The sequence below is a fragment of the Microtus pennsylvanicus genome, chromosome 1 (genome assembly GCF_037038515.1).
Source record: "Microtus pennsylvanicus isolate mMicPen1 chromosome 1, mMicPen1.hap1, whole genome shotgun sequence".
In the NCBI taxonomy this organism is placed as follows: domain Eukaryota; kingdom Metazoa; phylum Chordata; class Mammalia; order Rodentia; family Cricetidae; genus Microtus; species Microtus pennsylvanicus.
In genome coordinates this window covers 212,597,612-212,612,411 of record NC_134579.1, presented here as the reverse complement: position 1 = coordinate 212,612,411, position 14,800 = coordinate 212,597,612, and the positions used below count along the sequence as shown (strand labels likewise).

The 14,800-nt window shown below is 44.6% G+C and overlaps 3 protein-coding genes and 2 non-coding genes across 6 annotated transcripts in view; 3 read left to right on the top strand and 2 right to left on the bottom strand.

Annotated features, from left to right (window-relative positions):
* Positions 1 to 148: 148 nt before the first annotated feature.
* On the bottom strand, positions 149 to 4,005 carry Mrpl18 (mitochondrial ribosomal protein L18). Of its 2 annotated transcripts, none has more exons than XM_075950743.1 (4): positions 3,815 to 4,005; positions 3,367 to 3,553; positions 1,763 to 1,845; positions 149 to 540 (listed from the first exon to the last, which is right to left on the bottom strand). In XM_075950743.1, exons 1-4 carry the CDS (start codon positions 3,864 to 3,866, stop codon positions 473 to 475), a joined length of 390 nt encoding a protein of 129 aa, XP_075806858.1. In that variant the 5' UTR covers positions 3,867 to 4,005; the 3' UTR covers positions 149 to 472. The 2 variants fall into 2 exon arrangements, with proteins under 2 accessions (XP_075806858.1, XP_075806850.1); XM_075950735.1 differs by having other exon boundaries at positions 1,614 to 1,845; positions 3,815 to 3,989.
* A 74-nt stretch (positions 4,006 to 4,079) lies between these two features.
* Positions 4,080 to 13,383, top strand: Tcp1 (t-complex 1). The gene is made up of 12 exons (XM_075950687.1): positions 4,080 to 4,801; positions 5,931 to 6,016; positions 6,186 to 6,314; positions 7,966 to 8,063; positions 8,427 to 8,537; positions 8,904 to 9,085; positions 9,534 to 9,660; positions 11,087 to 11,262; positions 11,605 to 11,728; positions 12,018 to 12,210; positions 12,325 to 12,488; positions 13,084 to 13,383. The coding sequence occupies exons 1-12, from the start codon at positions 4,738 to 4,740 to the stop codon at positions 13,298 to 13,300; spliced, it is 1,671 nt and encodes a 556-aa protein (XP_075806802.1). The 5' UTR covers positions 4,080 to 4,737; the 3' UTR covers positions 13,301 to 13,383.
* LOC142842834 (small nucleolar RNA SNORA29) lies at positions 8,198 to 8,334 on the top strand. The gene has a single exon (XR_012909495.1). It is a non-coding gene; the product is annotated as a small nucleolar RNA SNORA29 (small nucleolar RNA).
* Positions 11,786 to 11,906, top strand: LOC142842829 (small nucleolar RNA SNORA20). Its single transcript, XR_012909490.1, has one exon. It is a non-coding gene; the product is annotated as a small nucleolar RNA SNORA20 (small nucleolar RNA).
* The window catches only part of LOC142832847 (acetyl-CoA acetyltransferase, cytosolic-like), a 21,678-nt gene continuing 20,204 nt past the window's right edge, over positions 13,327 to 14,800 (bottom strand). Inside the window, exons 8-9 of the mRNA XM_075943662.1 lie at positions 13,892 to 14,002; positions 13,327 to 13,655 (exon numbers count right to left, since the gene is read on the bottom strand). Of these exons, the coding sequence (XP_075799777.1) occupies positions 13,485 to 13,655; positions 13,892 to 14,002 (282 nt within the window). The 3' untranslated portion in view covers positions 13,327 to 13,484. The remainder of the gene's footprint in view (positions 13,656 to 13,891; positions 14,003 to 14,800) is intronic.

Sequence of the window (14,800 nt, the reverse complement as noted above, 5' to 3'; positions counted from 1 at the left end):
CAAAACACCAGCCACCATCCTGGGCAGCAAGCAATCCTCTCCCTGATGACTGGCCAGGAGCCATCCATGACAGTCAGTGCCTTACAGAAACTTCACATTTCCTCCGTAGCCACAAGACACTAAGAGAGTAAGACAGCAAGGGTTGGTCGTTTGTTATAAACATTTTAATTTGTTCTGCAGATGGTTATAACTGGTAATTGCTTTTCTTAAGTATATCTCTCATGTCCACAAAAAGGGACAAGCCTGCCCTTCATTGAAACAACAAAACCACACAAGCACACAAAGAAGTGGGAAGAGGTTCACTTTAAATAATTCTCAACTGTTACATTATCACTATGAAGCTTTCAGTCTGGTTCTCCTTCCAAAAGCCTGCCTTTCTTTCTTTGTTTAGGAGCAGATTCTTCCTTCTGGTGGCTGGAGGAGCTGATGGTTTTGTGTTTACACTTTAAAGCAGTTGATGTTTCTGTTTCATTCATAGATCCTCCGAGGCTCCTGAAGCACCACACCACCCTCTGTCATGGCGTTCTGTAGACGTTTTATCTGGTTTGAAGAGCAAAGGAAAACAGTTACCCTTCAGAAAAACCTAAAAAATGTTTGCTTTCCAACAGACAATTTCATCTTGTTGACCGCCCAGCCTGCATTGGTTTTTCTGAGTGATCTTAAGAACATAAGAAAAAGGAAACGGAGAGATATCAGTGATCAGCATCTTCAATTCAACTACATGGACAAGTGGTCAGTCTGACAACAGGAAGTGCTAATATCCTAGACTTCAAGGGCTCCAGCATCCCACATCTGAAACTTGCAATACTGACTGACCTCAGTTTGTGCAGAGAATGGGAGCACTAGCTCCTGTGGATTTGCAAAAATCAAGTCACAGGATGTGCTTGCTGTCTGTCACAGTACCCAGCCACAGGCCTAACACATGATATACCCTCGGAAAATAATGTAAGCATATCTGATACCAAGAACTAACAAAATGCCCTCTATCGATTCTGTATGCTGCTAGAGGCTGCACATGCTAGGCAGTACTCACAGAGCTGCATGCCCAGTTCTGTATCATGTGCGTGTGGGTGTGTGTTCACGCACACATGTGTGCACACACTATGGATTAAAGACAAGGTGTCCAGCATGGTAGGCAAGAGCAACCACTGACTTAAAGCCCGAGTCCCCACTTTTCCTTTTAAAATTTTGAGACAGGGTCTTAGTAAGTTATTCAAGCCTTGAACTTGAGAATCTTCTGCCTCAACCCCTCGACAGCTGGAATTATTGACCTGTGTCACCAATAACCAACTTACCACCTTTTTTTGAGACAGGGTCTCACTATATCCCTGACTAGATAGGATTTGCTTTGTAGACCTGCCCTGAACTCAAGAGCTCCATCTGCCTCTGCTTCTACTACACCAGAACAAATTTTTATTTTATTTTAGTATTATTTTTGGTTTTTCTAGACAGGTTTCTCTGTGTAGTTGTGGCTATGCTGGAATTTACTCTGTAGACCAGGTTGGCCTCAAACGCAGAAATCCACCTGCCTTTGCTGGGATTAAAGGTGAGCACTACCACCAACCCCACCCCCAAATTTTTATCTTTATGTAAATATACAGAAATGAGAATACCGAGTCTGAGGATGCCTCCCAAGGAGTTGGCTGGTAGACCATGAAGTTGATTCCGGCTTCTAAGCATCGCTGTGCCAACACTCGTCCTATACTCTCACAAGCCACCACATTTCTGGTACTATACAGGTGTTTTTTAATAGCCCATTCCCGAGTGGATGCCGAAACCACCACCTGGCCGTTTTGATGCTCAACCACTGCCTCTATGTGATGCTGAGTCCTTATAACTCGCAACCTAAGAGGGATAAGAGAATAAACCATAAAACGATCTATTTAACAAAAAGTTAAATTATTTCAGGGGAATAAATGCCTACGTTTCTCAAGAAATTGGTGACTAGGCTATTAAAACAGCTCCGTGGCTAAAGGCACTTCCTGCCAAGGCTCACCACCCAAATTCAGTCCCCAGGTCTTACAAGCTGCAATGTGATGTAGGTGTCTATGGCACAGGTGAAAACCTGTGCACATGCACACACCAACAGCAAGCTGAAAAGAGAAAAACCCCATGCTGACAAGTACCGAGGAAGCGAGCACATGCCACCTACACCCTGCCACACGGTGGTAATCATCTAACGCTGTGGCTCGACAGCCACACACAAATATGTCTGAATCTTAGCTCATCCTGTTTCCCTTTCAACTCCTCGGTCCCTGTCAAGTGGAGAAAAGTACTACACCTGCTTCACAATGGAATATACATAGTTAAATGAAGAAAAATCACAAATTCAAAGCAACTAGCATAGTTCCTAGAAAATACAACATTTTTAATACACAGCCATTTGGGGGCTGGGGAGTACAGTCCAGAGGCAGAGCATACACTTTGTGTGCTGAGGGTCTGGTCTAACCCTCACAGTTGTCCCAAAATAAAATTTAACATTTACTTTTTTGTGCATGAGTGTTTTGCTTACATGTATGTCTGTTGTTACAGCCAGTTGTGGGTGCTGGGAACTGAACCAGGGTCCTCTGCAAGCTCAGTAAGTGCTTTTAACCAATGTGCTATTGCTCCAACCTCCACAAATTTTAAGAAAAAAATCTGTTTAAAGCAAGTATCTCATTTCTATTAAGTCTTACAGCGGGCCTTCCTTTTATTCCGGCCCAAACTTTATTCTATATTATTTATATAGAACTATTTTATAGTTCCAGCTGACCTAGAACTCAAAGATCTGCCTGCATCTGCTTCCCAAGCGCTGGGATTAAAGGTGTGCGCCACCACTGCCCAGCTCACACTGACTACTCTATTGCCATCACACTTCACACTTTATTCAACTCCGGGTACACAGACCTGAGGGTCCCTCAGAGACACTAACCAATCCCAGCCCAGTAGCCTCCTCTACTAGACTGTCCTTTGTGGCAGATGATTATTGTCCTATTCTTTAGAGCTCGGCTTTTTTGTTGTTTCAAGACAGGGTTTCTCTGTAGCTTTGGAGCCTGTCCTAGAACTAGCTCTTGTAAACCAGGCTGCCTCAAACTCAGAGATCTGCCTGCCTGTGCTCCCGAGTGCTAGGACTAAAGGCGTGCGCCACCACTGCCCACTACTCAAGATTTGACATGTCACATCTTCAGAGTCGTCAGTACATAATCTCTTATTCTCGAATTATCGTTAAATTTTCTTCAGGACAACTATTAGTTGTTTGTTCCATGGTCGCTCTCTACTCTCACGTCATCCTCCTGACTCAGTCAACCTCGGGTTTCTCTGGCCGGGTCGGTCAAGGCATTGATGAAAAAGACGTGTAAGGTGCTATGCATAGCCGACTTAAATTACCTGTGCCAGAACTCACGGCTGGGCCACACTGTAGCCCAGCCCCGCTCTTTCCTGGCTACCCCTAAGAGCTCCAGATTCCGAGGGTTCCGGTTGGTGAACTCTGGGGCCACAGCTTCGTTTTCCTTAGTCGCCACATCGTGCTGAATCGCTGGTGTGGAACTGGTCGCGAGGGCTGCCAGCCCACACTCTAGGAAATGAAAACGACCACATGGATCTTTAAAATGACGAACACAGGCACGAGAGGGGCATGCTCTAACCATTCCCATCACGAGACCCAGAAGCGGGGAGAAATGGCCGTCTGACCACAAACCCATAACGTTCTAACGCCACCCCGGTGTGGTTGTGCGTTCACTTTCCCATGCGGAACCGCGGGTGCCAAATCGGATTTGCAAATTCCCGTGTCCCGTGCACCAGGGCACAGCCAATGCAGCGGGGCGAGATTAGTTACCCAGGTTCCTGCAAACAGACAGGCATTTCCAGAACCGCGGCTGAAGCGCCATCGCTGAAGGGTCGGAGGCAAAGCCTCCCGGTGCCCTGCCTCCCTTCGCTCACGGTCGTCCGAGAGGAGGACTAGCCGCAGCCATTTTAACTGAGGGAAAAGCTACAGATGCCAGCAGGCCCTCGGGGCCTCCAGGACCCGGAACTAACAAGCCCCTTCGTGCTGAGTGGTCGGGAGAGCGATCGGTCTCTCCGGTCCGCCAATCGCCGCTGACGTTGGAGCGGAGGGCGGGGCACGCTCCCGGAGCCATTCCTGAGTCACGCGTGGGCCCAGGCTGTATTTTGGGGGTCTGGTCCGCAGAGCTGCACACCACTGGAGCGCACACGCTTCGGGGCTCTGGGAGAGCAGGGTGCACGGTTTTCTCAAAGAGCGGAAGCGCCTTGTCCGCTCCAGCCAGACCGGATCGAGTCTCAGCCGACTGGCCGAATGCTCCCCGACATCTAAACATGGGGGAGTTCAGAGGAGAGAGCTCGACCGCCCATCCCACCACACCCCAACTCAGCCCTACCAACTTTTCTAGAAAGTCCTAGGATGTACAAACGCGCAAGCGCAACCCGAACAAGCGCGCCACAGCCCTCCTTCGGTCCCTGAGTTCGGTCCCCCACTTTCGCGCCTTTCTTTTCCAGCCTCTAATTGGACGAAAATTGTAGGTGCCCCGCCCTCCACTTCCGGCGGTTTCCGTTTTGCCGTCTCTTTTTTTCCCAGCGTGCCTCGCGGTTAGCGGAGAGTGCGCAGCGGGTGGGGTGTGTTACCCAGCAGCACGCGCGCGCGCCGCTCGGGCCTCTCCACGCTGTGTGGTGGCCGCCGTCCGGCCTCGGAGCGGAGATCCCGGCTGTGTGTGGTGTTAGTGAGGTCGGCCAGGCTCCCTGAAGATGGAGGGCCCTCTGTCCGTATTCGGGGACCGCAGCACTGGGGAAGCGATCCGCTCCCAGAACGGTAAGGGCGAGGGAATCCGGGGCCCGGCCCGCGGCGGCGCAGGCCGAGGCCCGATCGCCGTGGGTAGGCCGGGGCCACCCCCTGGGCACCGTGAAGTCCCCCGAGGACACCGGGCCCAGCGCAGCCCTCAACCGCGGGCCGCTTCTGCGCCCCGGCGCCCTTCCGTATAAGGGAAGAACGTTCGAGCACAGCACGCTTGGGGGGAGCGCCCGGGATGGGTATGGGCGTCCACGCCGGGAGGGAGAGCAGCTCTGCACGGAAGGCGAGCTCAGACCTCCGTGCCTGCCACGCCCCACGCACGGCCCCTTTGTTCTGGTTTTTCCGGGTGGGAGCATCCCTGACACGACCCGTTTGGCCCACGAGGAAATATGCCTACAGAATTTCGGTGGGCTTTGCGGGGCTACCTCCGTCCGGGCGGGTGCTTGCATGTCCAGATCTCGCAGTTGACAGCTGTACCCAGGAAAACCTAACGGAACGTAAAGCGAGTGTTAGGAAGCGTGGGCTGTTAGCGGTAGTACGAATTAACACGTGCTTTGCTGTAGCTAAACCTGTTTTCGAAAGCATTTAGCGGCTTGGAATAGTGGTTGTCTATTAATTTTGTAATTCCCCCTCACCCCCGGAGACACGATCACTACCCAGGCGAACTATCTACTATTCTTATTAAAACTTGCTAGAGTGAAGCAGGCGGAAGTGTCCCTTAGAATTTTTCTTGCAGGGATGGAGAGGTGGTTCAGCAGTTAAGAACACTGGCTGTTCTTCCAGAAGACTCGGGTTCAGTTCCCAGCGTAGGAGCTCACAACTGTTGGTAACTCTAGTTCCAGGAGATATGACACCTTCACACCAATGCACATAAACTAAATTCAAATCAATTATTTTTTTAAAAAAAAAATTGCAATGAATAGTGGCAGGATGTTTTTGTGCTTATTTTTTGAGGCATTGAACTTTTTGGAACTTTTGACATCAGTACTCAAAATAAAAATATTTAACCTTCACTAGTTCTTAAATAGGTAACTTTGTCTTTCAAAAAGAGTGAAGTACAGATTTGTAGATTTGAGAAAACCATATGTGGTTGAGTGTCTTTTAGTTTGTGAGTTGATCTAAATTTTTTTATTTCACTGTTCCTTTACAGTTATGGCTGCAGCTTCTATTGCCAACATTGTTAAAAGTTCTCTTGGGCCAGTTGGTTTGGATAAAATGTTGGTGGATGATATTGGTGTAAGTATATCTTAACTGGTTTTGGTTACCTTGATAAAAATAGCTTCAATAAAACCTGGAAATTATTTTCTCTGTAAAGTCTTTGTTTCTACCTAAATACATTAAAGCTGAGTGTATGGCGTCATGGAGCTTGGCTTCTGTGCTGACCCGCTTCCCTCATATTTCTCAGGATGTGACCATTACTAATGATGGGGCCACCATCCTGAAGTTACTGGAGGTAGAGCATCCTGCGGCTAAAGTTCTTTGTGAGCTGGCTGACCTGCAGGACAAAGAAGTTGGAGATGGAACTACCTCAGTGGTGAGAGGCTCCCTGGGACTGCCTAGAGAACAGTCAGGAGAGTTGAACCCATGGCAGAATCGTTTGCTCTAGGTCAGAAATGAGTCAGGTGTTTACGGTCTCACAGACATCCGAAAACGAATCATTGTGACAGTTTGTACAGTCACAAAGTGTACAGTTTAAGTAGGAAGTGAACTTAGGTAGTTGAATATAAGCTGGGGTCTCATGAATTTGGGGCTTATATTTAATCCCCTTGCAGTGATAATGTTTACATGTAGAAAAGAGTTGTTATTGTTGTTTATGTTTTTCAAGACCAGGTTTCTCTAGCTTTGGAGACTGTCCTAGAACTCTTTTTGTAGATTGGCCGCCCAAGTGCTGTTATTAAAGTGTGCGCCACCACCACCCAGTTTATTAAAGCAGAGAATGTTTGGGCTCCTTGGTTTGTTGTTTAATGGATACTTTTGGATTTTAAATGTAGGCAGGAAATCTTGGGAATTCAGAGTAGAAATTTGAGGGAGTCAATCTGCTACCTTACAGGACCAATAGCTAGTTAGTGAGCGTGGTTAGTGACATACACCTGATGAATTATGCAGTGAAGAGATTTCACTTTGCCTTGAAAGAATGGGATCTGTTCCTAAACGATGAAAATGACCTTTGTCTGACTTGTTTATAGATCATGTGACTTAGCAAATACCTTAACTCCTTTCAAAAAGAAGCGGATAGATTCAGAAAAATGGTTATTAGTGTTTCATATTTTAAATGATTTTAAGATTTAGTTAAAAATACTAGACTAGGGGGCTGGAGAGATGTTAACATGATGTCTCATGTTAACATTAGCACTGGCTGCTCTTCCAGAGGTCCTGAGTTCAACTCCCAGCAACCACATGGTGGCTCACAAACCATCTGTAGTAAGGCCCTCTTCTGGCATGGCAGTGTCCATGCAGGAGGAACATTGTATACATAATAAGTCTTTTTTTAATACCTTTATTCTTTTTTTTAGATTTATTTATTAAGTATACAGTGGTCTGCCTGCATGTATGCCTGCAGGCCATAAGAGGGCACCAGGTCTCATTTCAGGTGGTTATGAGCCACCATGTGGTTGCTGGGAATTGAACTCAGGACCTTTGGAAGAGCAGGCAGTGCTCTTAACCACTGAGCCATCTCTCCAGCCCCATAATAAATCTTTTTTAAAAGCTAAAGTTTAAAAAAATACTAGACTAGCACAAATGATTTCAAATGTTAGCTATTTAGCTTTTGTTGCGCTCAGTCTCTAAATGTAATGGGTATAAATTCTGTTGTACTGGGATTTTAGCGTTTTTTGATGTTTATAGCTTGGTCCATTTCCACAGAGTACTTTGTAGTTGTCTACATTTTATGTTTTCAGCAAGCTGCTACTCACTTGTCTGCTGTGGCTGCTTAGTGATGCTAGGTCATACCTGGGCATAGTGCCGCATGCCTTTAATCCCGGCAGTTGGGAGACATTGGTAGGTGGGTCTTTTGAGTTCAAGACCAGCCTGTCTACAAAGTGAGTTCTAAGACAGCCCCAGCTACACAGAGAAACCCTGTTTTGAAAAAAACAAATAAATAGAGGATGTTAGTTCATTTTAAAGCTTTTCTGTATGCACCGTGCATATTGACTGCCATAAATCTTAATGTAGTGTTTACTCAACAGGTAATTATTGCAGCAGAACTTCTGAAAAATGCAGATGAACTAGTCAAACAGAAAATCCACCCAACATCAGTTATTAGTGGCTATCGGCTTGCCTGCAAGTAAGATTACATTCAAAGAAAATGTTACTGTGTAGTGGTTGTAGTTGTCTTACACTGTGACTGATGTAAATGTTGGAGCTGTTGTACCTTAGCGTTCAGGTGGTCCTATTTGAAGTATCCGACCCAGGTACTTTCTTCCCATTTGACTACCACGTTTTCTCCTAATAGATTTTAGTGGCTATGCTTATGGGATAGATGAAAAGTGCCGTGATCTGAAGGGGGAGGACTTTTCGGTGTCTTCCTTCTATATGAAATGGCTCAACAGAAGACCATTGCCTGTGACATTTAACAGTGTGTTAAATGTGGTGAAATGCAAAATTTTTGAGTAGTATGCTTATATTTTCTTTCCCATGCCTGTAACAGGGAAGCAGTGCGCTATATCAGTGAGAACCTAATTATTAACACAGATGAACTTGGAAGAGACTGCCTGATCAATGCTGCTAAGACATCCATGTCTTCCAAAATTATTGGAATGTATCCTTAAATGGTCTAGTGAAATTTGTCCCTATCACCCTTTCACTCTTAGAAATAAGACTGGGTTTTATAGAATGTTAATTTTATGCGGTAAAACTTAAAATGCTTGTCTAATGCAAATTGATCCAGTTAGAGGAAAAACAATTGAAACTGACTGATGCTGCCTGCTGCTGCTTCTCTAGCCTTTCCACAGTGGAAGGGTGCTTGAAATGTAGATGGTGGTGAGTAGACAGAGGTCACCTCGAGGGGAGTGATAGTACTTTCTTCAGGCTGAATTATTTTTAAAAAGAAAGTCTAGTTGAATTGCTTTTTGTGTCCTTGGGTCTTTTATTCCAAGTCTGTTGTCCTTAACAGAAATTAACTCAGAAATGGTGATTTCTTCGCCAATATGGTGGTGGATGCTGTACTTGCTGTCAAATACACAGATACAAGAGGCCAGCCTCGCTATCCAGTCAATTCTGTTAACATTCTGAAAGCCCATGGGAGAAGTCAGGTAGAAAGCATGCTGATCAACGGCTATGCACTCAACTGTGTGGTGGGATCGCAGGGTATGTAAGATTCAGTGTTACATGGGAATTGAGAATGCTACTGTTCCCAGTCACTTTGTTTTGGGTTTTGTTTGGCTGGTTTGGTTTGTCTCTGTTTGTTTTTCATAGTATACATCTACATAGGGTTAAATAGTTGCCATGGGAGCCAGGCATAGTGGCACTGGCGTTTAATTCCAGCATTGAGGAGTGATCAGTAGACAGGTATCTGTTTAGGGCCTTGTCTACACAGTGAAACTCTGCCAGTTTTTTAAGAATTTACAGTGAGTATAGATTGAAATGAATTGTGTGCACTTGTGACTGTCAGGCTTTCCTGAGGTTTAGTGTAATAAATTGCCATCTAAATTTGGTTTATATGTAACATGAATTTTTTTTGTGTGTGATGTATTTAAGGATAACTGTCTTTTATGAACCCTAGCATTGTTATAGTTGACCTTTTATTCATTTACAGGCATGCCCAAGAGAATAGTTAATGCAAAAATTGCTTGTCTTGACTTCAGCCTGCAGAAAACAAAAATGAAGCTCGGTGTGCAGGTGGTTATTACAGACCCGGAGAAATTGGACCAGATTAGACAGAGGTATATGAGAAGATTTTTGCCTGTGAAAGGATGTTTGTAAATCAATACTTGTGCTATGTTATAAAGTAATGGTTAGGCAAGCCAGGCATGTCCCAAACAGGTGGATCATTTAAGCCGATGGATTGTGGTCAGCATGGACAACGGCATTGCTTCAAGTGTTGATACTGTGTATGGCTTCTCACCTAAGCTACTATGTGCTAAGGTGGTGGGACACAGCTGGCAGTGCTAACTGCAGTTGCTGTGACATCGCTCCAGCATGCATGCTCCGCTCCACTTTACTGTTGTATGACCAGTATGTCCATTATGTAGATGTGACATGACTGCAGTAATTGGCTTTTAATCTCATATGTGCTTATGATTTCCATGGCACATGTGATGCCTCCTGGTAGGTTCATCTTGTTAGAAGTGTCCACAAATGAACCAGGCTGTGGTGACACATCTAGGAGACAGAGACAAGAAGATCTCTGCATTTGGGGGCCAGCCTGATCTACAGAGCACGTTCCAGGACAACACAGGCAGGGTAACACAGTGAAACCCTGTCTTCAACAACCAAAAGGGCTACAAAAAAAAAAGGAAAGGAAAGAAAGAAGTGTCCACAAATAAACTCTCATTGCCTAACTTGGCCCAAAACCTATACTTTGCTTCAGGGGTACCTTGGCTGTGCCTTCCATTACCATGACTTCATAAACTCATACTTTTCTGATCAAGCTGTCTGTCTTATAGATTACATACCTCTGGTTTCTGTCTCTGAAGTCTTTTCGTCTTCCCAGTTGTTTTTACATTAACATAGGTTCATTTGAAGAAAGTAAATTTGGACAATCATAGGCTTGCCTCGGACATTAAAGCATCTTCACCATCTACTCTCTAACATACTCTTAAACCTCTCAGGGTTCTTCATTTCCTGGTCTTACATAACTTCTGCTGGTTCAACTCTACACTAAAACTTTTTTTTTTTCCAAGACAGAATTTCTTTGTGTAACCTTGGCTATGCTGGAACTAGCTCTGTAGACCAAGCTGACCTCGAACTCAGAGAGATCTGCATACCTCTGACTCCTGAGTGCTGGGATTAAAGGCATGCGCCTCCACCGCCCAGCATGAATCATTTTCTTATTCCACTATGTAGGGCTTGAGTTCTGCCTCTCATATAGCTTCAGTGATATGCTGTTTGGGGATTGCCATTAATTCTCTACTGCATCCTTAATGTGGGAGGGGCCTCAAGGGGGTGTGTTTTTCTTTTTGCCACCCTTAATTAGGAATTAATTGTTGGTGAAAGAGCAAATGTTACTTTCAAGTGCTTGAAATTAACATAAATTGGACTGATTTAACTTTTGATTTTAGTGGGAAAGAATAACAAGTAGAGTTACAGCAGTATTATCTAAAATTTTAAAGTTGTTAGTTTGGGTTTACTGAAATATTTTCTCTGTAGAGAATCAGATATCACCAAGGAGAGAATTCAAAAGATCCTGGCGACTGGGGCCAATGTCATTCTCACCACTGGAGGGATAGATGATATGTGTCTGAAGTATTTTGTGGAGGCTGGTGCCATGGCTGTGAGAAGAGTTTTAAAAAGGGACCTCAAGCGCATTGCTAAAGCTTCTGGAGGTAGGTCTCTCCCAGCCCGAGACACACTACTTAGTAGTATGTGACTGGGTCACAGGTCTTCCAACTGAAATATTGACACTAAATTTCAAAAACTTTTTGTTTTTCTCTGTTGTACTCTGATAGATTTATAGAGCCATATTTTATTATTTTTAGGTAATTGGAAAAGTAGTTTGATGCTGAGTTGTTGGAAATGAGTGCACTGATTTGACCTTAAAGTGACAGTTTTGTGTTAAGGGGTAGTGTCTTGTCTGTGACCTTGAAATAATACATTGTTCTTCTCATGAGGAAAATCACTAAACTACAATCATGAAAACAAATGTGTGTCTTATGATTCTCATGTAGCAACTATCCTGTCCACACTGGCCAATCTGGAAGGCGAAGAGACTTTTGAAGCTACAATGTTGGGACAAGCAGAGGAGGTAGTCCAGGAGAGAATCTGTGATGATGAGCTGATCTTAATCAAAAAGTAAGAACGACTGTTGTAAGTTACAAAGCAATGTAGATTCCATTGTAAAAAGACTTCTTTTCCATTTACTTGCTGCTCTAGTCTCAGTGATAGAAGCAATTTAGGCATGGGATAAAATTATATTGGACCACTGTGAATTGAGATAGTATTTTGTCTCTTGTACGTGAACTAAACATTGTTTTTGGTGCCTTATGCTTAAATGTGAGCAGGATTTAACCAAGGGTGTTTGTATTGATGCTGCTTTCATTAATTGAAAAATACTAATGACTTCACTTTTTGTTTTTCATAGCACCAAGGCTCGTACATCTGCATCAATTATCTTACGAGGAGCAAATGATTTCATGTGTGATGAAATGGAGCGATCTTTACACGATGCTCTTTGTGTGGTGAAGAGAGTTTTGGAGTCAAAATCTGTGGTCCCAGGTGGAGGTGCTGTAGAAGCTGCCCTGTCCATCTATCTTGAAAACTATGCAACCAGTATGGTAAGGATGGTTTCAGAAAGGTGCCGGAGACAGTGGTGTTGGGTATTCCTGTCGGAACCTACTGCTGTATGCTGTGTTTGCTTTCGTGACGACACCTTGTGTTTTTCTTTTTAGGGATCTCGGGAACAGCTTGCTATTGCAGAGTTTGCAAGATCACTTCTTGTTATTCCTAATACACTGGCAGTGAATGCTGCCCAAGACTCCACCGACCTGGTTGCCAAGCTAAGAGCTTTTCACAATGAGGCTCAAGTTAACCCAGAACGTAAAAATCTAAAGTGGTGAGTTTACAATTTCCTTGTGTTCTGTTGTCCACTGTCATGGGTCTGTTTTAAGTTAAGCACTTGAAGGGACTTGTCACATACTGAAACTTTACAGGCATCATTGTTAATTGGTGCCTGTATGTGTAATGGTGGCTGCTGATTTTTAGCACTGTTGCTTTTAGGTGTCATCTCTGGACCCCATTCTGACTCCCTGGATAGTCTGGAGGAAGTCAAAGAGGGTGACCTTAGGTTATTCTCACCTTTTCAGGCAGCCCCTCAGCTGACAGTGAGTGCAGTCTCAGAAGAGTGTGTCTTTAGATGATTTGGTCCTTCTAAGGACATAAAACATACTCAACACTAAGCCAGACAGCTGTGCTGTCACTAGGCAAAAGAATCTTTTGACTACCAAACTGTATGCAACTACTTGAACATAATATTATCAGTGTGCAACATGTGACTGTGTGCTAAATGTTTGGCAGATGAGGTTTCTCTGCTCCACTACCAGCTTTTCTACTCCCAAAGATAGACTTGTTAGAATCCCAGTCTTGTGGACCAGAACAGCTGGAACATACCGCTTCAGCTTGGTCATTGAATCACATTTTCACCATGACAGGATTGGCCTTGATTTGATCAATGGGAAACCACGAGACAACAAGCAAGCGGGGGTTTTTGAACCAACCATAGTTAAAGTGAAGAGCCTGAAGTTTGCAACAGAAGCTGCGATCACCATTCTTCGAATCGATGATCTGATAAAATTGCACCCAGAAAGCAAAGACGATAAACATGGAAGTTATGAAAACGCCGTTCACTCTGGAGCCCTTGATGGCTGATTGATTGGATTTCCCTTTTATTTATAAGCAGTGTCAGACGCAATGTCTTAGCCTTGGGTGTCTCATTAAAGTACAGAAGCTGACCACCTGGCTTCCTGTCCTCACTTTGGTCCTCTGATTTCACATACTATAGTGTTTCACTGATTTAGCAAGAAGTGTTCAGGGGTGGTGGCTGTCAGGCAGGTCATCCTCTCTGAACACACATTGCTATCCCCATCCCACCCCCAATGCACAGGGCTACCACACCACGAGTCCCGCCCATTCTCTCAAGGCTGTGTAACAAGGTCACTAGAATCCTGCAGCCGGAGGCTCCCAGAGGATGGCCCAAGGCGATGGCTCCTCCATCGATGTTGACCTACAGGAGGGGAGGAGATCAAGTCAGTCTTTTGTGGACACAAGCTAGCACCCCCAGTTTATCTTTGTCCTCTCAGGGTTATGCTAGCAAACCACCCTTTCAACTCCCACTGTCAAGCTTAGGAGTAAATACTGCTGACTCCCTCACTGTGAAAACAGGTCAACAACACTGGGCAGAAGCAGTCTTAAACTTGGACTGCAAGTTCATTAGCAAACAACAAAGCTTGTGTTGGTTACCTTCTTGGGGTTTAGTCCGAGTTCTTTAGCTATTGCAACAGAAAGAGCTGCATAGGCTTCATTGATTTCAAACACATCAATATCTTCCAGGGTCCAGCCTGCTTTTGCAACCTACAGGAAAAAAATGAAGTTAAATCATTAGTTATTAACAAATTCATGATGCATGGAACTCTGGGAACTATGCAGTTAGGTGTGCCATGGTGACCTCGGACTGTCCTAAGGGTTTAAAAGGTGAACACCAGGCTAAATAATGTTCCCAAAATAGCACTATGATGAACTTTAATGACAACACCACAGTGTGGAGGTTACTCTAGGTAGAGCGGCGTACTTGTAGTGTAGGCACTTAAGAGGCTGAGACAGGACAATTAAATTTGAGACCAGGTTGGGTTGTATAGACCCACCCTCAAAACCAAAAGTCCAGGCTGGAGAGATGGCTCAGTGGTTAAAGATCCTGAGTTTAGTTCCCAGTAACCACATGGTAGCTTATAACCATCTATAATGAGATCTGATGCATTTGGGCATATGTGCACACAAAACATGTTAAACAGTACATAAATACACAAAACAAAGTTTAGCTGGGTGGTGGTGATGCATGCCTTTCATCCCAGCACTTGGGAGCCAGAGATAGGTAGATCTGTTAGTTTGAGGCCAGCCTCTTCTACAGAGTAAATTCCAGGGGGCTTAAAAAGCTATAGAGAAACAGCCTTAAAAAACTAAAACCTGAGAGCATAATCCAGTACTTGGAGACTAGTGTTTTGTTTTGTTTTTGTTTTTTAACTAAAGAGTTTGAACTGGCAAAGTACCTGCAGGTGAAGTTCTTTGAATAGCATCTGAGTTTTAAGTTTTAACCCCCAGAACCCACGTTTTAAGAAAGGCTGCCAGGCGGTGGTAGTGCACACCTTTAATCCA

Excerpts from the sequence above, each read along its gene's own strand:
- Mrpl18 (XM_075950735.1), bottom strand. The coding sequence starts at position 3,866 with ATGGCGCTTCAGCCGCGGTTCTGGAAATGCCTGTCTGTTTGCAGGAAC. Across the intron at positions 1,846-3,366 it reads AGCCGTGAGTTCTGGCACAG|GTTGCGAGTTATAAGGACTC; the intron begins GTAATTTAAGTC and ends TATCCCTCTTAG. Across the intron at positions 541-1,613 it reads GGGAGGCATCCTCAGACTCG|ATAAAACGTCTACAGAACGC; the intron begins GTATTCTCATTT and ends TCTTCAAACCAG.
- Tcp1 (XM_075950687.1), top strand. The coding sequence starts at position 4,738 with ATGGAGGGCCCTCTGTCCGTATTCGGGGACCGCAGCACTGGGGAAGCG. Across the intron at positions 6,017-6,185 it reads TGTTGGTGGATGATATTGGT|GATGTGACCATTACTAATGA; the intron begins GTAAGTATATCT and ends CATATTTCTCAG. Across the intron at positions 8,064-8,426 it reads GGCTATCGGCTTGCCTGCAA|GGAAGCAGTGCGCTATATCA; the intron begins GTAAGATTACAT and ends TGCCTGTAACAG.